This window comes from Sorex fumeus, unplaced genomic scaffold (assembly GCF_029834395.1).
Source record: "Sorex fumeus unplaced genomic scaffold, SorFum_2.1 ptg000097l, whole genome shotgun sequence".
NCBI lineage: Eukaryota > Metazoa > Chordata > Mammalia > Eulipotyphla > Soricidae > Sorex > Sorex fumeus.
The window spans coordinates 3,647,209-3,667,369 of NW_026606154.1; the positions used below are offsets into that span (position 1 = coordinate 3,647,209).

Genomic DNA, 20,161 nt, shown 5'->3' on the forward strand with positions numbered 1-20,161 from the left:
CTGCCAGGAGAATTTCATGCATGCAGGCCAGGAGCAACCCCTGAGCATCGCCAAGTGTGACACCCCCCCCCACCACCACCACCACCAAAAGACAAAAATAAACATATATAGTTAAATTCATCTATCTGTATCAAGTTGTGTCCATTAGGTAGCAATTTTTCTCCTGGTAAGAACAGAACCAGAAAGATGGTATGAAAGGTAAGAATAACAACCAGAGAGAAGTTACAGAAGGTGAAGCATTTGTCTTAGACACAGAGGAACCAGGTTGGATCCCTGGCACCACCTGGTACTCCTGAGCACAGAGAGAAGAGTGAGCCCTGAGCATAAGCACAGCTGGGTAGGGCTCAAAAGTCAAACAAATTGGTAGGAACATAGAACTCAGTTTGGGGATTTTATGCGGTGGCATATAATAAATTGGGTCTCAAAATTAGTGGTAGTATGAGGGGCCAGAGCGATAGTACAGCAGGCAGGCCACTTGCCTTGCCCATGGCCAGCCTGGGTTCAGTCTCCGGCACTCTGTACGGTTCCTCGAGCTCGCCAGGAGTAAACCCTGAGCCCTGCCAGAGGTGGCCCCAAAACAAAACAAAAACCCAACACCACACTGATCATAGCATCTAATTACAACATTGTTAATGTTTTCCCTTTTATAGAAGATCTCGTCAGTGCCTCTAAAGAACGAGAAGAAAATCTAAATTCTGAGCTGCAAAATGTGAAGGAGAAGCTTGTTCTTGAAAAACAAGAACATGAAAAACTACAGCAGAAAGAATTGCAAATGGGGACCCTTCTGCAGCAAGAGAAGGTGGTTTATTCAAGTACCATTTGTGTTTTTTCCTCTGATGCTGTTCCATGGGTTTCCCTGTGCAGCAGAAACGTTTAAATTGTCCGGGACTTCTGTTTGCCTCTAGGAATTGTCCTCGAGTCTTCAGCAGAAGCTGTGTGCCTTTCAAGAGGACATGACCAAGGAAAGGAGCCTCTTTGAAGAGGAGCTACAGAAAGCCCTGCAAGAGCTGGAGACGTTACAAGGAAAGGAGGAACAGGCTGAAAAGCTCGTCGGGCAGCTGGAAGAGGAAATAAGAACGAGAGCTGCGGAACTCCAACTTCTAGAAGAAAAGCTGAAAGGGTTTGTGTCTTTGTTGTTGTTGTTGTTGTTGTTGTTTTTCCTTTTTGGGTCACACCCAGCGATGCACAGGGGTTACTCCTGGCTCTGCACTCAGGAATTACTCCTGGAGGTGCTTGGGGGAACCCTATGGGATGCTGGAAATCGAACCCGGGTCGGCCGCGTGCAAGGCAAAAGCCCTACCCGCTGTGCTATCACTGTGGCCCGGGTTTGTGTCTTTGTGACCTGGTATCACTCCCTTACTTTGGATGTTAAAAAGAAAAAACAACTAAACTGTTTTTTTTTTTTCATTCACTTCGACTTTCATTTTTATCCAGTGACTGATAGATCAAATGGATGATGTTGGAATGATTGGGGATGTGAGGAACAGACACAGAGAGGGAGAGGACTTACACAGAATATGCCTAAGAATAAGTTTGAGCCTCAAATATGCAGCCAACTAAAGCCAGTGGGCTAATTAAAGAGCTCTTGTGGGGCTGGAGCTATAGCATGGCAGGGAGGACGTTTGCCGTGCACACAGCCGACCCTGGTTCGATCCCTGGCATCCTATAGGGTCCCCCGAGCACTGCCAGGAGTGATTCCTGAGTGCATGATCCGGAGGTAACCCCTGTGCATCGACGGGTGTGACCCAAAAAGCAAATAAATACATAAATAAATGAATAAAGAGCTCTTGCGTGCTGGGGAGGGATTGAAGGCCGGAGCTGATGCTCTCTATTGAGAGACCCATCTAGGGTCTGGAGTGCTGCCAACACCATCCGGGTGCGTCCAAAGCCTAGTAGAAGAGAGCTTGAACGATCAATCCCAAGTTGGCCCTCCTTTGCTGCTCTTTTATTTTGGTGTGTGGGAAGATGAGGCTTGGGCCACACCCGTCATACTCCAGGCTCACTCCTGACTCCACGCTCAGGGATCCCTCCTGGCAGTACTCGGGAGACCATATGGGGTACCAGGGATGGAACCCCTATTAGCTGTGTGCAAGCAAGTGCTCTGCCTGCTGTACTATTGCTCTGATGTTAAGTCCCTTTGCTCTTGACGGTTTCTTAAAACAATTATCATGAGCATTATCATAATAACAGGTATAGAGAAGAGGAGGAAAAAGAACCTCAAAAACTACAAAGTGGGCGCATATGCTGCCCGAGCCCATGTGCTGCTTGTGCCCACGTAGCCAAGCACATGTGGTGCCCGAGCACATGTGTCGCCTGCATCTCCCCTCTTGAGATGTGGGCTTTCATGCTTTCGTGTCTAATGCTGGGATGTGTGTAGGGGCTCTCTCTGCCCTCGGAGAAGCCCGTGTTCTCTCTTGAGTGTGTTTCTCTGTCTCTCTGTCTCTCTCTCTCTCTCTCTCTCTCTCTCTCTCTCTCTCTCTCTCTCACTCTTTCCCCCTCCACACCTTAAAAACCCTCCAAATAAAATCTATTTGTTTCAAAAAAAAAGCTACAAAGTACAGCCTTTGGCAGTAAATGAACTTTCTTGCCAATATATTTCCATGTAATGTAAGTTACTGTGTTGTTAATTTTGTTTGGGGGAGCACACTTCAAAATAACAATAAAGAAGCAAGACATTTGAAAAGAGAAATTGACCACTGGAAGGAAAAAGATTACATGCTTTTTCTTTTCCTTTTTAAACTCTAATTCATCATATTCATCCTTCTCCATTCTGTTTTCCTAATTAAAATACCTGTCTTGTAGCATTCAGGTTGCAAATAAAATAGTCTTACCGTTTTAACCTTTGGGTTTTCATCTCGAGTCCTTGGTTCCTTACAAGAAAAGGTTCTAGTAAGTCACCAAGCAATAGACACGAGCCTGTATTATTGCTCGATGTTTCTTAAATCGAAACACCACTTTCTATCTCGGCAGATATTTTAATTACTAATCCTGTATCTTTTTCTAATGAATAATAATAATAAAAAGAAACCAAGGTTCTTCATACCACAACTTGGAATAGGATCAAATCTATGAGCCGCTATGAGCAGACCCAGAAAACCAGCATTTTTAGAAATTTTGGGGTCTGGAGCAATAGTAAGGTGGGTCGGGTGCTTGCTCACATGCAGCCAGGAATAAGCCCCGAGCTTATGAGTGTGTGGCCCAAGAACCAAAGTGTGGAGGCAGGGGAAAGAGAGAAAAAAGAAATTTAGTACAGATGAAGTTAAAAGTTCCAGAAGGAAGCAATTAGAGATGATTCTCGATTCTAACTCAGAGACCGAAGTCAAAGATTAAAAATGGGGATTTCTCGCTAGGTCTATGAACCAGATGTGTGATTCTGAGCAAGACCCTCTACAGGTCTTCTATTTTCTACTTCATTAGATATAAGAGTTGCGAGTTGCGGGACCTTAGCAGCAGTGCAGTGGGGAGGGCGTTTGCCTTGCACACAGCCGGCCTGGGTTCGACCCCTGGCATCCCATACAGTCCCCTGAGCCCCACAGGAGTGACTCTTGAATGTTGAGCCAGGACTAAGCGCTGAGCACTGCTGGGTGTGACCCCAAAACTAAAGAAATAAAAAATAAACCAACCCAATAAATAGACCTGTTGGGAGAAGCAAGTACTCTCTGGAGAGCTAAGCTCTAATCAGGGGCACAGAGAAAAGGTTCGGGATGGCTGTGTTTCTCTTGTGAAAGGGAATTCTCTCTCTCTCTCTCTTTCTCTCTCTCTCTCTCTCTCTCTCTTTCTCTCTCTCTCTCTCTCCCTCCCTCCCCCCACCCCTTCTTTCTCTCTTACTCTACCCCCCTCTCTTTCCTTCTCTCTCTCTTCCCCTCCCTCACTCTCTCCCTCCTTCTCTCCCCCTCTCCCCCTCTGGGTTACCACAGGTCCTTTGCACTTTCTGTTTCCCTAGGAAGGAAGCTGAGCTGGAGCGGAGCGCGGCATCACACGAGGATTCTGCCCGGCTTCTGCAGGAGAAGCACAGCGTGGAGGCCGAGTTCCAAAGGTGACTACGTGGGCGCCTGCATGGCGTGTGCATGTTTGCGTGTTTGCCTGTGTGCGCAGGTGGGGCACGCCGTCCCCAGGATGGAATGCTCGCTAGCCCCTGAGGTCTTCTCTTCACTCCTTCTGTTCCTTATCTCGCCCCAGCTCAGACGAGTCTTCTCCCTCTGACTCGCTTCCCTGTGCCTGAGACCCACCCCCAGATCCGTCCACGTTGCAGCAGACTCCAAGGTCTCATCTTTCCTGCCCGCTGTGTGCATTAAGGCACGACTTCTGTAGCCATCTGTCACCGGACTTCGAGGTGTCGCTGAAGCCTGGCTCTGCCACTTGGGGCTGCCCAGAGAGGCACATGTATCTTTTTTTTTTCCTCCGCTCTTTTTTGGGCCACACTCAGTGTTGCTCAGGGGTTCCTCCTGGATCTGCACTCAGGAATTACTCCTGACGGTGCTAGGAGACCCTATGGGATGCTGAGAATCGAACCCGGTTTGGCCGCGTGCAAGGCAAACACCCTCCCCGCTGTGCTATCACTCTGGCCCACATGTATCTCTTTGAATCGATGCTTTTGTGTTTGCTTGATGCGCCGTCACACCTGCTGATGCTCAGGGCTTACTTCTGGTGGGCTCCGTAGACCATACGAGGTGCCAGGGATTGTGCACGGCAAGCGCCCCATCACTCCAGCCTCTGCTTTTGGGATTTTTGTCATTCCCTGAATCTTCGGAGTTCACTGTGTTCTTTCCCTTTCCCGGTGTCCAGTCTCTCTCTGGCTGCCTCCAGAGGAGAGCTCCCATCTTTCCTTGCCCACTTCTGAGCCCGACCCTTCTTTCTCACTCACCTGGGCTGGGGCTGGAGCGATAGCACAGTGGGTCGGGTGTTTGCCTTGCACCGGCCGACCCGGGTTCGATTCCTCTGCCCCTCTCGAAGAGCCCGGCAAGCTACGGAGAGTAACCTGCCTGCACCCTCCCTGCAGAGCAGAGCCTGGCAAGCTCCCCAAGGCGTATTCGATATGCCAAAAAACAGTAACAAGTCTCACAATGGAGACGGTCCTGGGCCTGCTGGTGCAAATCAGTGAACAATGGGTTGATAGTGCATTGCTACACCTGGGCTGATAACACTATTGTCTTCCGTTTCTGTCTGCTTTTGTCCCGTTTCTTCTTCCTGCTCCTTCCCCAGCCGGGTTGGGAGTTTTCTCTCACACAGTTGTTGCTCCACACGTCTTTCTCTTCCCTCTCTGAAGAAACAGCACCTGCCCCACCAATCTCTTCTTACTGTCCTCAGCACTGAATCCAAATGATAAGTCAAAGATCCTGTCCGCTCTTACGGAAAAGTGTAGGAAAACAGAAGCAAACCAACTCTGGATGTGTTGTGGAGACAACTGATGGGAAATGGCTTTAACTTCTTTTGTTGTTGTTGTTGTTGTTTTTTCTTTCTTCTGTTTAATAAGCTATAAGGCATCAACGGCAAGTGAGATCAGCGATCTGAAGCTGGAAAACTCATCCCTGCAGGAGAAAGTAGCCGCAGCCGAGAAGACCGTGGAGGATGTTCAACACGAGATAGCGACCGCCAAGAAGGCAAACGAAGAGTATGCCAGGTGTGTAGGAGAAATCAGTGCCAGCCCGTAATCGCCCTTCTCATCACTTGGGCGAGTTCGTGCTGCTCCAGCCAACTGAGTGTTGCTCCCAGCCAGCTTTAGTTGTAGGGCTGGTGGTGGTTGATTGTGCATCCTGACAGTATGCCGCTAACTCTGCCTTGGAGAAAAAGAGGAAATCAGAGCAGAAAGGGGGACTCAATATATCTGAGCATGTGCTTTACGTGTCAGAGACCCAGGTTCGATCCCCAGCACCTCCTGTTCTCCTGAGCACCGCAGGGAGCAAGCCCTGAGCACAGAGATAGAGCACAATAAATGTCACTGTCACTGTCACCCTGTTGTTCATCGATTTGCTTGAGCGGGCCCAGTAACATTGTGAGACTTGTTACTGTGTTTGGCATATCGAATACGCCACGGGTAGCTTGCCAGGCTTTGCTGTGCGGGCGAGATACTCTCGGTAGCTTGCAGGATTCTCCAAGAGGGGCAGAGGAATCAAACTCGGGTTGGTCATGTTGGCTGCGTGCCAGGCAGACGCCCTATGCGCTGTGCTATTGCTCCAGCCCAGCATGATAACAAAAGGAGGACAAAGTAGAAGGAGGGGCCCCTAGGGACAAAGTAGAAGGAAGGGCTGGTGAGGAAGTAGAGGCAGTACAGGGGTTAAGGCTCCTGCCTTGCTTGTGTTTCCCCTGGGTTGGATCTTCTGTACCACACGTAGGAGCATAGCATCCCTGAGCACAGAGCAGGAGTAAGCCCTCAGCACGGCTGGGTGTGTCCTCAAAACAAAAACAAATTAAAAAGCCCAAAATAGGGTCCAGAGAGAGAGCACAGCCAGCAGGATCCCTGGCCTTGCAGGCAGCTGACCTGGGCTTAACCCTGGGCACCCAGGAGTGATGGCGAGAGTGATTCCTGAACATCTCTGGGTGTGACCGAAAACCAATACATCACGGGTGTGGCCCAGAAACAAAACTAAGCAAGCAAAAAAGAAATGCCTGGAATTTTCCAAGAACAGAGAGCCTAAAAACAAAACCCAAAATAGAAGTAACTTGAAATAGTTCTGTGACCTGAAATCAGCAAGAAAGTGAAAGAGGTGTTTGAATGGTTTCACTCATAGTGATATACGAATAATTAAAGCAAAAGAACTGGGGAGGGAGAACAAGGCTCTTACTTAGACTCAGTGAAAATACCCATTAGCAGAGGCAAGAGGACGGGGTGGGAGTGATGAACAGAACAGAGGGGTCTTCTTGAGAGTGGAACAGCACTGGGAGTTTGGGGGCAGAGGGGAGAGTCACCAGACCCTTCAAATTCCATTTATAGTGCAAACCAATGATGTGTCAGTGCCCGGTCTTTGAAAGTGTTTACTCCAGTTTAAAAAAAAAAAAAAAAATATATATATATATATATATCTGAGTTTCTGGAAGAGTTCTAGCATTAACAGCTACAAAATGTCTAGTGAGCTGTTCTCTCCCACCCAAGGAGGCTTCTAGAGCTGCAGAACCAATCGGCCCTTCAGGAGGCAGAGATTAAGCAAATTGAAGCCTCTTCTCACACAGCAGTAATGGGTTTGCAGAACCAACTCAAGCAGCAAGCCGAGGATTTTCAGAAACAGCTGGAAGACGTGGAGAGGTAACCAGCTGTAGAGCCCAAGGGGGGAGAGGGTGTGCCTTTGGAACTACTATTTGAAAAATTTTTTTTGTTTTGTTCTGTTGATTTGTTCTTGACCATGTTGTTGTTTGGGTTTTGTTGGTGATGTTTTCGAAAGGAGGATGTGAGTGGGATTCAAACTTAGAGCCTCACACCACATGCAGTTCAAATGGTCGACCTCTGATCTCTGACCTCGGCTCCATGTGATTTTTCATTGTAATATTCTCGAACTTTTGGTTTGGTTCTGTTTTTGCTCTGGGGCCACACCTGGAAATGCTCAGGTGTTCTTCCTGGCTTTGCACTCAAGCACTGCTGGTCCTGCTTGGGGGACTATCTGACTGCTAGGACTTGAATCCACGTGGGCAGCTAGCTGAGGTCATGTGCAAGGCCAATACCCCAACTGCCAGCCTCTGTACTATCTCTCCAGCCCCTTATTTATTTATATGTTTGGTTTCGGGGCCACACTCAACAGCGGTGCTTAGGGCTTACTTCTGACTCAGTGTTCAGGGATCACTAATGGCTGGCCTGATTTTCAGGTTTCATTCTTTTGATGATCTTTGTTGTGAAAGAAAAACAAGTTCTTAAGAGTGTCAGAGAGAGGGGCTGAAGCAATAGCACAACTGGTAGGGTGTTTTCCTTGCATGCGTCCAGCCCGGGTTTGATTCCCAGCATCCCATATGGTCCCCTGAGCACCACCAGGAGTAATTCCTGAGTGTATCGCCAGGTGTGACCCAAAAAGAAAAAAAAAAAAAGTGTCAGAGAGACTTTATGGCAAACCCCCACGGGTGTATCAGTATAATTTTTCCTTTAACTTCGCTTAATTTTTAAGTCTTTCTAAATAGCAGGGCCAGGGGCCATAGACATATTGGTGGTGAAGAGGTGTAATTTTACTATATACCTGATATAGAGTTGGTGCCAGGAATTGAACCCAGGTCAAGGCCAGCTCCCTACCTGTTGTACTATCGTCCTAGCCCCTGCATGTTTTTTCTTTTAAATTTAATTTTCCCTTACAGGAAATCTGGAAAAGAAAGCCTCATAGCGGAATTGACTGAGGAAATGAATAAGTGGCGGCTCCTTTATGAAGAGCTGTTTAATAAAACAAAACCTTTTCAGGTGAGTCCAGAGACAAAACTGCCCTTGTCTCTGTTTCGGAAACCCCCTATAGTTTCTCTGAAACATCATCCTTCTGCACATGTACAGAGACCTATGACTTCTGTAGCGGGAGTTTCATGCATTTTTGTAATATGTCTATGCACTGGCTTTCCAAATAGAGTCCTTATCGGGTTAAAAATTTGGGGGGGGTGTGTGGTGAGGCTGGAGCAGTGGCACAGCGGGTAGGGCATTCGCCTTGCATGTGGCCGACCTGGGTTCGATTCCCAGCATCCCATAGGGTCCCCCAAGCACCACCAGAAGTAATTCCTGAGTGCAAAGCCAGGAGTAACCCCTGCGCATGGCCAGGTGTGACCCAAAAAGCAAAAAAAAAAAAAGGGGGGGGGGTTTGGCCCAGAAAGATAGCACAGCAGGTAATGCATTTGCCTTACACATGGCTGACCCAGATTCCATCCCCTGCATCCCAAATTGTCCCTCAAGCGCCCTCCAGGAGGAATGCAGAGGCAGGCTTAAACCCTGAGCACCGCTGGGTGTGGTGGCCAAAAGAAAAAAAAACAAACTATGAAGCCAGAATAATTATCTTCTAATCTGGTGATTAAAATTAATAGAAAACTCTGCAGATCACATACTTGTGATGATTGCTCAATTAATTTACGTAAATTGATTTATATAACTGTGAATGTACATCTCTAATCAGTTTTATCTCTGTAAATTGGTGATAGCTGTTATGATCTGTCTCACAGCTTTTCAAATTAATAGATAGATCTTAAAATTTCGACGGCTAACTGCTGATGTTGTGACTTGAATGAAGCTGGATTCCATTAGAATATGAAGTGAGCATATGTTTGGTCCAGCTCATCTACCTGCCCTGATTTTCAGGTTTTTCCCCAATTTTGATGATCCTTGATGTGAAAGCAAAACTAGTTCTTAAAGAGTATCAGAAAGACCTTATGATAAACCCCAAGCGTGTATCAGCATAATTTGATTTTTTTTCCTTTAATTTCACTTTAGTTCTAAATCTGTCTAAACAACAGGGCCAGGAGGGGCCAGGAGCCACTGACACATTGGTGGTGACGAGGTCTTATTTTACTATATATCTGAACCATAGAACCAACAAAACCAAAAGCATGAGGTCCAAACTGCAATAATTAAACTTAAAAATGTGTGTGTCGGCCAGAGAGATGATGTGGCAGGCTTTGTACACAGCAGACCCGGGCTCAATCCTGGTACCCCCTATGGTTCCCCAAGCCCCACCAAGAGTGATCCCTGAGTGCAGAGCTGGGAGTTCGCTCGAGCACAACTGGTTGTTGCCCCAAAGCAAAAGCCAACAAAAACTGAAACAGTCAAAAATAATGTCTGTCGAAGAGACAGACTGGGGGACATTGGTGGAGGGAAGTTGACTGGGGGGTGGGCTAAGTTATGGGAAATCGTACACCTGAATCTCAGCTGTAACTAACTTTGTAAACTCTGATACTTAAATAAAAAATAAATCTTAAGAAAGGAGAGGGTGGGGGGCGTGAAAGAGTCCTTCTAAACACACTCCTCCCGCCCCCCAGGCACAACTGGATGCGTTTGAAGCAGAAAAACAGGCTCTGTTGAACGAACACGGTGAAGCTCAGGAACAGCTAAATCAACTAAGGGATTCCTACGCTAAATTACTGGGACACCAGAACCTAAAGCAAAAAATCAAGCATGTTGTGAAACTGAAAGATGAAAACAGCCAGCTCAAATCGGTTTGTGACATCACGCCTAGTGCCACAGAGCGTTTCAGGATAAGGGTGTTTTTCTTTTGGTTTTCAGTGATGACTTCCTACTATTTTGGGAAGTAAAAGGAAGGAACATTGGCATGTCTCCCCACCCACGACCATCCTGTTGTTTGTCGATTGCCTTGAGCAGGCCCCAGTAACGTCTCCTTCGTCCTAGCCCTGAGATTTTTTTAAGAAGTGCCATATTCAAGGCTCTTTCAGGGTTAGGAGAATGAGACCCATCATTGTTACTGGTATTTGGCATATTGGGTACGTCACGGGGAGTTTGCCACACTCTGCCATGTGGGCAAGTTACATTTGGTAGCCTGCCAGTTTGTCCAAAGTAGGAATGAGATGATAAGATGTTGAGCTGCCTCAAATGCGGCCGCACGCTTTCGGGAGCTGGGTTTTATAGTCTCTGAGTCTTGGCCTTTGGTTGATGGGATTACACGGCTCCAGGGGGCCAGTTGATGGGTGTGACCCCTGCCTACTGGAATTTGGAGGATCTGGGTGGAGGATGCTCAGCCCCGATCCAAGCAGGCTTGGAGATCTCAGCCCCAGGACCCACATGCCTTTGTTCCTCTGCCAGTACCTTCATGCGTGTGGAGTGGTCTCAGCATGGTGGTGGCTGATTCTGGAGGTCTTCGGCTGCTGGAGCCCTGGTCGGGTCAGGGAGGGAAATTCAACCCACCCCCTCCAAGGGATGTATTTCAGCATCCCCACCCACCCCCCAAGAAATGTATCACTGTTTCACTGTCCTCCCGTTGTTCATCAATTTGCTCAAATTGGCACCAGTAATGTCTCCATTTGTCCCAGCCCTGAGATTTTAGCAGCCTCTCCTTACTCGTTCTTCCCAATGCTGCCCTGTTGGAGGCTCTTTCAGGGTCAGGGGAATGAAACCCGTTATTGTTACTGTTTTGGGCATATCGAATACGCCAGGGGGAGCTTGCCAGGCTCTGCCAACCAAAAATGTAAATGTAAATGTCCAAAGGCTGCACATTTATTTTTGTCTTTTACTTAATTGGCTTTGGGGGACTTGGAGCGATAGTACAGTGGGTGGGGCGTTTGTCTTGCACACAGCCGACCGGGGTTCGATCCCCAGCATCCCATATGGTTCCCCGAGCACCACCAGGAGTGATTTCTGAGTGCAGAGCCAGGAGGAACCCCTGTGCATCTCTGGGTGTGACCCAAAAAGAAAAAAAAAAAACTTATCTGGCTTTGGGACAGCGCCATGCGGTGCTCAGGGCTTTCTCTTGTCTCCACTGCCGGGTGGGTGGCGTGGGGTCAGCCCGGGGTTGGCCTAGTGAAGGCCTGTCCAAGCTCTCCACTCCCGGACAGAGGGGATTATAGAGCACCTCTGCGTCCAGTGCTCTCCTAGGGATGCTCCTGCCTCTGTCTTTGTCCGCCATGGCGGCATCTATTCTTCTTCCCCATCCTCGCCAGTGGGTTTTGTCTACTGTGGCTCCTCGGGGGAGGTGGGGCCTGGGGGGCTCTGGCTTTCCCCCACTCTGACCCACACAGGATCAGCTCTGCCGCTTCCCGGCTCATGGTTCTGTTCCTTCGAGCTATTCCCTGCCAACCCCAGTGTTGGAGAGGTGGGAGCTGAGCGACTGCGTGCTGACTTGGGGTTCTCCTCCCCAGTGCTCCTCTAGCAGGCATCGCCCACGTGTCTGGAATCGCTTGTCCCTTCCCTGGCCCCTCTGACCTTTCGAGTCCCGGGGGATGGACCTTCTCTGTCCGCTCAAGGTCTCTGAGCCTGAACTTGGGCTGGAGCTGCCGACAGTGGCCGTTTTTTCTCTGGCGCCCCTTTGTTGGAGGAGTCCTGTGCCAAGCAGACTAGGAAGGACCGTGAAGGGATGGGCGAGGATGTAACTCGGAGGCGGCTCTGTTCGCTCCTGAACCAGGGGCAGCCGTGTCCTCGCACCCCAGCTGGAGTTTCTCTCTCATTAGGATCCCCCCCAGCTACTTTGGCTTCAGCCACAGGGAGCCAGAGGCAGAAGCGTCTCTACCCGGGTCTAGGCCCAGAGGGAGCCCTTTGGGGTTGCTACCAAGATCTGACTTGGCACCTTGGATGCCCTGAGCAGGTGTGGAGAGGGGACTTGGTTCCCGTCACAAAGGTTCTTCTTGTCTTTGCCCAGTGTTCGTAGCGTTTCCTAAACTGTTGTTTTCTCATCAACTTTCAGAGACTCTGTGGTTGGTTGGTTGGTTTGTTTGTTTATTTGTTTGTTTGTTTTTTTCCCAGTAAGTTTCTCCTGGGAGCACATCAGGAGCATTTCAGACTGACATGCTAGAAGTTGGTCTCTGCATTTTATCCTGAGCACAACTCTCTTAATCACTTAATCACTTAACTTCCCGTTAGTCGTCGATTTGCTCGAGCGGGCGCCAGTAACGTCTCCATTTGTCCCTGTCGCGTGCTAGTGTAGCCCAATGGCATCTCTTCGCTCCGGGAACATGAAGGGCCTCAAACCGATCGTTCATGATCTTCAGGAAGAAGTCTGACCATCTGGTAGGTGGGCGACCACGCGGTCTCTTGACATCCCGTGGAATCCAATCAGTAACAGCTCTAGTCCAACGGTCGTCTTTAAATCTCATTACGTGACCAGCCCATCTGATTTTCAACACCTTGGCAAATGAGACAGCGTCCCTGATCCTTGATCGTCGACGGATGTCAGAACTCCGGATTCTTTCTCTCAATTGAGTGAAACGTGATATTCCAAGCATAGCTCTTTCTATTCTTCTTTGGGAGACCTGAATGGCGTTCTCATCTTGTTTGCGTAGGGCCCAGGTCTCTGAGGCATATGTTAATGCAGGAAGAACAGTGGAATCAAAGAGATGTGCCCGGAGCCGGAGGTTCTTCGTCCTCTTAGCTATTTCTTCGACGTTCTTGAAGGCGTTCCAAGCCGCTCTCTTCCTCCTGCTCAGCTCGGGTGCCAGGTCATTTCTCATGTTGACCTCTCGACCTAGGTAGACATAGCTGTTGCATTCGGAGATGGTCGTTCCATTGAGAGCGAATGGGGCGTCAGGAACAAGGGTGTTTCTCATAAACATTGTCTTCGTAAGATTCAGCTGTAGTCCTACCTTTCCACACTCACGGTCAAAGTCGGCCAGCATTTGTGCCGCTTGGCTGATGTTTGGTGTTATTAAAACAATATCATCAGCAAAGCGGAGGTGGTGTAATTGCCGACCATCTATCTTCACTCCCATTCCTTCCCATTCCAGTCGTCGCATGATGTTCTCGAGGGTGGCACTGAAGAGTTTCGGTGAAATGGTATCACCCTGCCGCACCCCTCTCTTGACATCAACGATCACTTCTTTGTAGAATGGTGAGATCCTGGTAGTGAATCCGCAATACAGCTCATGGAGGATCCTGATGTATTGGGCTTGAATGCCCTGATTGTCTAGGGCTTCAATGACCGCTTCCGTCTCAACAGAATCAAAGGCCTTCTTTAAATCAATGAACGTTAAGCAGAGCGGCATCTTGAACTCCCGAGAAACCTCAATGAGCTTGGTTATTGTGTGGATATGGTCGATGGTGCTGAATCCTTTGCGGAACCCTGCTTGCTCGCATGGTTGTCCTTCATCTAGTGTTCTGCCAATCCTATTCAGGATGACTCGAGTGAACAACTTGTAGATGACAGACAATAGGCAGATCGGGCGATAGTTGCCAATGTCATGGATGTCTCCCTTCTTGAACAGTAGTACGGTCCTGCTGGTTTTCCATTGGGACGGAACCTTGCATTCAGACAGGTAGCGAGTGAAGAGCCGAGCCAGTGTATTGATGAGTACTGACGGCAGGTTCTTCAGGTGTTCAGGTCTGACCTTGTCTGGGCCGGGTGCTGTTTGTTTCTTTACCGACGAAATGGCGTGTCGGATTTCGGAGGGGAGAACGTTGGGAACGACATACCCATCCTGTGGAATTTGGTATGTTGGCAAGTGGACATGGCTATCGAAGAGATTTGAGTAGAAGTCATGGATAATCTTCTCCATTGCTGTTCTGGAGGATGTGATGGATCCATCAGGACGTCGGAGGGCAGTCATCTTGGTCTTATAGTTGGCGAAGGACAGGCGGGCCTTACGAATACTTTTCCCGGCTTCTGCCGCATCTACCAGTACTTCTGCTCTTCTCTCTTTGAGGTCTTCCTTGATCGCATCTCTGCACTGCTTTGCAAGCTCGGACGTTAGCTTGCGGTTGCCTGAGGCATGCGCCAAACCACGCTGGCGAATTAGCTCAAGAGTTTTCGAAGATAGGCGACTTTTTGTGGCTATCTCTCTCTTGGCGTTCCTCGCACATTCATGGAGGTGCTGAACCAGTCGATCGTATTCCTCGTCAATGTTGTCAACAATGGCATCTTCCCATGTTGCCGCAATAGTACCAAAGAGTTCCCAGTTGGTGGTCATTCTGGGAGTTCTCTTTTTGAACTTTGCAGCCCTTTCTCCCCGCTCTGTGAAGTAGAATTTTGCACGAAGGAGACGGTGGTCCGATCCCGTTCGAAATTTTGGGACAACAGCGACATCAGTCAGGCAAAACCGTCGATTGAATATGATGTGGTCTATTTCGTTGTGGAATCGTCCACCGGGAGACTCCCATGTCCATCGTTTAGATTCTGCCTTCTGGAACTGTGAGTTACCATGGATGGTCTTGGTCGACATGATGAACTCTGACAGTCTCTCACCCTGTTCGTTCCATTCTAGGCCATGGGTCCCGATGTGAAGTTCTTCAGCTGATCTTCTCGGTCCTATCTTGGCATTAAAATCACCCACAATGATCTTGTAGAAGGTGTTGTCTTCTTTATAGAACTTCTCTAGCTCCATGTAGAACTTCTCGATTTCTCTTTCATCATAATGAGATGTTGGTGCGTAGACAACGAAGATAGAAACTGCAGGCAGTGAGCCACATCTATTCAAATGTAAACGTCCGATTCCGGTTGTTAGGCATTCGAATGAATCAATGCTCTTGGCCAAGTTTGTGTTGACAAGGACACCGATGCCTCCAACACCTCTTTTATCGCATGTTCCGAGGAACAATTCTTCTCCAGTGTCGAAAACGGCATGGTGAGATTCGTGCCTTCTTGTCTCGGTCAGACCAATGATGTCGTACTTGATCATTCGCACTTGTACCATCAGGTCCTCGATGGATGCATCTGATGCTAGAGTACGTGCATTGAAAGTACAGACGATCATTTTTGTCTTCCTTCGTTGTGGCAGCCTAGGTCGGCCTTGAGATTTTGTCGGCCTCTCCTTTCTCATCCTTCTCAGTGCTGCCATGTCGGTGAAGCCTTCAGGGTCAGGTGAATGAGACCAGTTGTAGTTACTGGTTTTGGCATATCGAATACACAGCGGATAGCTTGCCAGGCTCTTCCGTGCGGGCGGAATACTCTCGGTAGCTTGCCAGTCTTTCCGAGAGGGATAGAGGCTTTTGGGGTGACCTCTAATCACCCCTGTAGGTGTTACCATATTTGAACCCTATCAAATATGGTACGACAATTCCAGAAGATGGGTATTTAGTGTCTTATGATGTGTCGCACGGCCGCTTGCGGCCGCGCGGGTCCGGAAAACGTCCTGGAGTGTGGCGACGGCTGGGTAGTGGAAGTCGTGTCTCATCTGAATTTTTTTAGACCAGTAATAAGGGCAAAAGAATTTGGCGCTTTGTCTGAGAAGGTCAAACATCTTTTTAATTTAGAGCCATAAGTTTGTATCTCCGAGTGATGATTTTTTTTTACTCTTAGGTTGATGCATGGGCCTCTGTGGACTTATGTCCATTATAATTATAACAGGTTTCATCAATGTGATCCTTAATAGTTGCTTTCATCTTTATTTATTTATTTGATTGTTTGTTTTTTCATAGGAGTTGTCAAAAGTCCGCTCTCAGCTTGCCAAAAAAAAGCAAAGTGAGGCAAAGCTTCAGGAAGAATTAAATAAAGTTCTGGGCATCAGACGCTTTGATCCCTCCAAGGCTTTCAATCATGAGAAAGGAAATTGTGTCCTTAAGACCCCGTTAAAAGAAGGTAGGAAATGAATAAAATGTATTCATTTCATTTGGACTTGATTGTAGCACTCAACACAGGTGCTAGTCTTCCATGTGTTAATACTTTCTGTTGCAAAAGAAATTTTTAACTGGGGCCAGAGCGATAGTACAGCGAGTAGGGTGTTTGCCTTGCACGCAGCCAACCCGGGTTCAATCCCCGGCATCCCATATGGTCCCCCCCAGCACCGCCAGGAGTAATTCCTGAGTTCATGAGCCAGGAGTAACCCCTGAGCATCGCTGGGTGTGACCCAAAAAGAAAAAAAAAAGACATTTTTAACTGAGGACATACATTATAGAAATGCCCTCTGCTCTTTCAGCCCACGTTCTCCCTTGAACACAGACTGCACTTGTTCGTCTATTTCTCTTCTTGCTTGTTTCCAATCTGAAGAAGCCAGTGTTCTCTCTTGAACACAGTTCCCCTCTTGCTGTCCTCATATATTTTGAGGCAACTTTCATTCAATAAAAACAATCTCGCTTCACAAAAAAGTAAAAGCCCTTCTCACCCTTTTCCGCTACTCAATTTTCCAGCTCCCCCCCCCCCACCCCCACCCCTACATCCTTGAACCTCCTTCGGGTGACATCTATCTTGCTTGAAATCTTGCCTCACTTTCTCTCCTCCCTTTCTCCCTGCCAGCCTAATTATTCCTCCAGCATACCTTTGCTTCCAAGTGCAATGTCGAATTGGTTTTGGTGAAGTCGTTTCTGTCTATTGTCTGTGGACCTTTGCATCTTTGGTTGACACTAAAGCAGAATTATTTGAAACTTTGAAGAAACGTGGCTTCGTCTTAGGGAAGATTGCAAATGTTTTCCGGGAGATGATTTTAATGGAGGCGTTTATTTTCACTTAGCATTCTAATATGTCTTTTTTTTTTTTAATAATCGTTTCCAGCCAATGCAAACTGCTGCTGAGCTCCCGTGGATTTTCCAGGATCGTGCAAGTAAACCTCTGAAACCCCTGTCGAAGATGATTTTATTCTTATTACTAGTCATTGTGCTTTTGTTGCAGTTGATACTGTCATGTTGTACATTATACTAACTTCCATTTACCACAGTGCCTTCTGACTTTTGGCTTCCTCTTCCTCGATCTTCACCTTTATCTTCTTGTGCTGCACTTCCTAATGGATTCTCATTGGTAAAGCTGATTTCCATTACAGAGCAGAGGCTCATGTCAGAGGCAGCTGGCCTGAACACATGTCTTCATGCAGGAGGCCCAGGGTTGATTCCCAACACCACCCGGTCCTCTGAGCACAGACAGCAGTGTCCCTCAAGCTCTGAGCTAGGAGTAGCCCCAGAGAACCTCTGAATCTGGCCCTAAACCAAAAAAAAATAATAATAATAAAATAAAACAAGTTAAAAAAAAATTAGTCTCTGGGCTGGAGAGAGAATATAACGGGTAGGGCGTTTACCATGTCGCAGGTGACTTGAGTTTGATCCTCGGTACCCCGGTGTTTCCCCCCCCCCCATAATGAATGCTGGCACCCCATAGGAGCCTGCCAGCAGTAATCATTGACCACAGAGCCAGGAATAAGCCCTGAGCACTGCTGGGTATGGCCCACAAACCAAAAAAAAATAAAAGAAAAGAAAAAAAAAAAATCAGTCTCCTTTCTAGTCCACTATTGTGAAAGTTTCCTTTGAAGATGATAATCCCTGAGTTTGAATTTTGGGAATTTTGAGAGTTCCCCACCCACCCCCAGTTTGATGCTGGAGGTACTTTCTAATCTGAACTTGTCAAATGGGACAAAAACTCCATGTTTTGCTATAGCCTCTGCTTTGATTCTCCCAGTAAGATCAATTCTGCCCTGCCCACTGCCCAGAGTACACTGGAGATTTGGTCAGGGACGCCACACTAATCTCTAGCTAATCTTATCTCAGTCACTGAGTTGGTAAGTAATTTGGAGGGTTCCCAACTTCCACCCCTGGTTCCAAGTTAAAAATCTGGGGTCAGGCCACAGAAACTGGATTCATAATACTTTTGCTTTTGACTCTTAGTTAAAATGCTAAAAATCTGAGAAATTACATTAACTTCTTTAGAAAATCTTGTACTTCCTCTCTTTTGCCTGTCTTCTGGGGTTTGACTCATAGTCCTTTGATATGAAATAAAATTGCACACTAAGTTATTACTTATCCAAATTATTCAACTTGTGTTGTACGAAGTTGCAGTAATGCTTCTATTTAAGGTTTATTTATTGTGTTCGCCCTCCATCCCGTTTGTTGTTTGTCCCTAAAACCATAATAAAATTTTGCTTTCAAACCGAGTAATTCTCCATCTCATTTAAAAAAAAAATATCAGGTTCAAAGCGTGCACGTGATCGGCCACTTTTTAAAATAATGTTTCTCCTTTGGTAGACTGACAGAGACTAGGAGACTAACATTTTCTCATTAGCTCATAACTCATGACTGATCCTTAAAATGTCGTTTGAATTATGTTCAGAAGATATATAGTACAGAAGTTTGAAAAATTGTATAAGAAAATGAATGAGCTTCAGACATCCCCTTTTGCATCAAGATGAAGTAAAAGGGATTGGATTTACGGTTCTTCCCCCTGTTCTACACTCATCCCTTCTCCTGAGAGATCGGGTAATTGAGGTCTCTTACACACACACACACACACACGCACATCCACCTATGAGATGGAAACGGTCAAGGTTGTACCCTGGAGAGATATCTCAGACACACACACACACATACACACATACCCATCCACCTATGAAATGGAAACGGTCAAGGTTGTACCCTGGAGAGACATCTCAGACTCATGCAGAGCAGTGGGCACCGAGCCAAGTACTAGAGTCCAGAGTAGCAGAACTTGGCAGGAGACTGGTCCGTTTGGCACAGAGAGGAAGCGCGGCAGGTGTGCAGAGGGCGCAGCCAGGCTGCACCTCAGTACCAGCCAGCAGCCACGTCTCAGAACTCATCCACAAATGGGAAGTCATGGTCCTCCAAACACACACACAAGTCTGGGCATTCTGCGGGTTCCCAGCACGCTCGCCAGGAATGGCCTGACTTCTGGATCCTGGGGAAGACAGACAGCAGTTTGCTTCATGCTCAGTATTGGGGACTAGTCAGTCCTACAGTAAGCACTATCCTGGCCTCACCTGATAAACGGTGAGGTGAAAGGAAGACTCCAAAGGATCAGAATGTTCCACAACCTTGATATATCCCCAAGAGTAGTTTGTTTGTTTTCTTTTTGGGTCACACCTGGCAATGCACAGGTATTACTCCTGGCTCTGCCCTCAGGAATTACTCCTGGTGATGCTCAGGGAACCATATGGGATGCTGGGAATTGAACCTGGGTCGTCCACATGCAAGGCAAACTCACTACCCACTCTGCTATCGCTCCAGTCCCCCCAGTGTCAAAGAGTTTGGATTGGATTATAGAAAACATCCAAGGCAGTTATTCCACTTATGCAGAAACTGAGCAAAAGACACAGGGTGAAAAGACTGAAAGGAATTTTAGAGTCAACACACAAAATATGGGAAGCAGAAAGAGTGATAGTGGCTTAGGCATAGCCAAAGATGTCATAAAGGAGCTTTGACAAGGGCGATGGGAACTTTCTGAAAGGAAACTTGGGCAGAGCATTAAAAACCTGGACAGACGCACATGTTAGGGGAAAAGGCAGCTCAGATAGAGAAGGGAGCACCGAATAAAAGGGTGTTGGGAGGATCCTCCCAGGATGGGAGAAGCATGCTGAACTATAGACCAAACATGATTACCACTCAATGCCTCTTTTGCAAACCACAGCACCCAAAAGGAGAGAGAGAGCAAAAGGGAATGCCCTGCCACAGAGGCAGGGTGGGATGGGGGGATGGGGGTGGGAGGGATACTGGGATCCGTGGTGGTGGGAAATGGGCACTGGTGGAGGGATGGGTATTTGATCATTGTATAATTAAAACCCAAGCACAAAAATTTGTAAGTCTATAACTGTACCTCATGGTGTCTCACAAAAATTTTAAAAACTAAAATAAATAAATAAAAAAAAAATTAAAACCTGGGCAGAGCACCTCGGACACCTTTTGGCTGCC

At 47.5% G+C, this 20,161-nt stretch overlaps 1 protein-coding gene across 1 annotated transcript in view; it reads left to right on the forward strand.

Moving 5' to 3' along the window:
- Positions 1 to 17,164, forward strand: part of HMMR (hyaluronan mediated motility receptor) — a 31,669-nt gene extending 14,505 nt beyond the window's left edge. Inside the window, exons 10-18 of the mRNA XM_056133113.1 lie at positions 651 to 799; positions 906 to 1,120; positions 3,944 to 4,036; positions 5,474 to 5,620; positions 7,091 to 7,240; positions 8,272 to 8,371; positions 9,925 to 10,101; positions 15,959 to 16,118; positions 17,028 to 17,164. Coding sequence (XP_055989088.1) covers positions 651 to 799; positions 906 to 1,120; positions 3,944 to 4,036; positions 5,474 to 5,620; positions 7,091 to 7,240; positions 8,272 to 8,371; positions 9,925 to 10,101; positions 15,959 to 16,118; positions 17,028 to 17,047 — 1,211 coding nt within the window. The 3' untranslated portion in view covers positions 17,048 to 17,164. The remainder of the gene's footprint in view (positions 1 to 650; positions 800 to 905; positions 1,121 to 3,943; positions 4,037 to 5,473; positions 5,621 to 7,090; positions 7,241 to 8,271; positions 8,372 to 9,924; positions 10,102 to 15,958; positions 16,119 to 17,027) is intronic.
- The last annotated feature ends 2,997 nt before the right edge of the window (positions 17,165 to 20,161 follow it).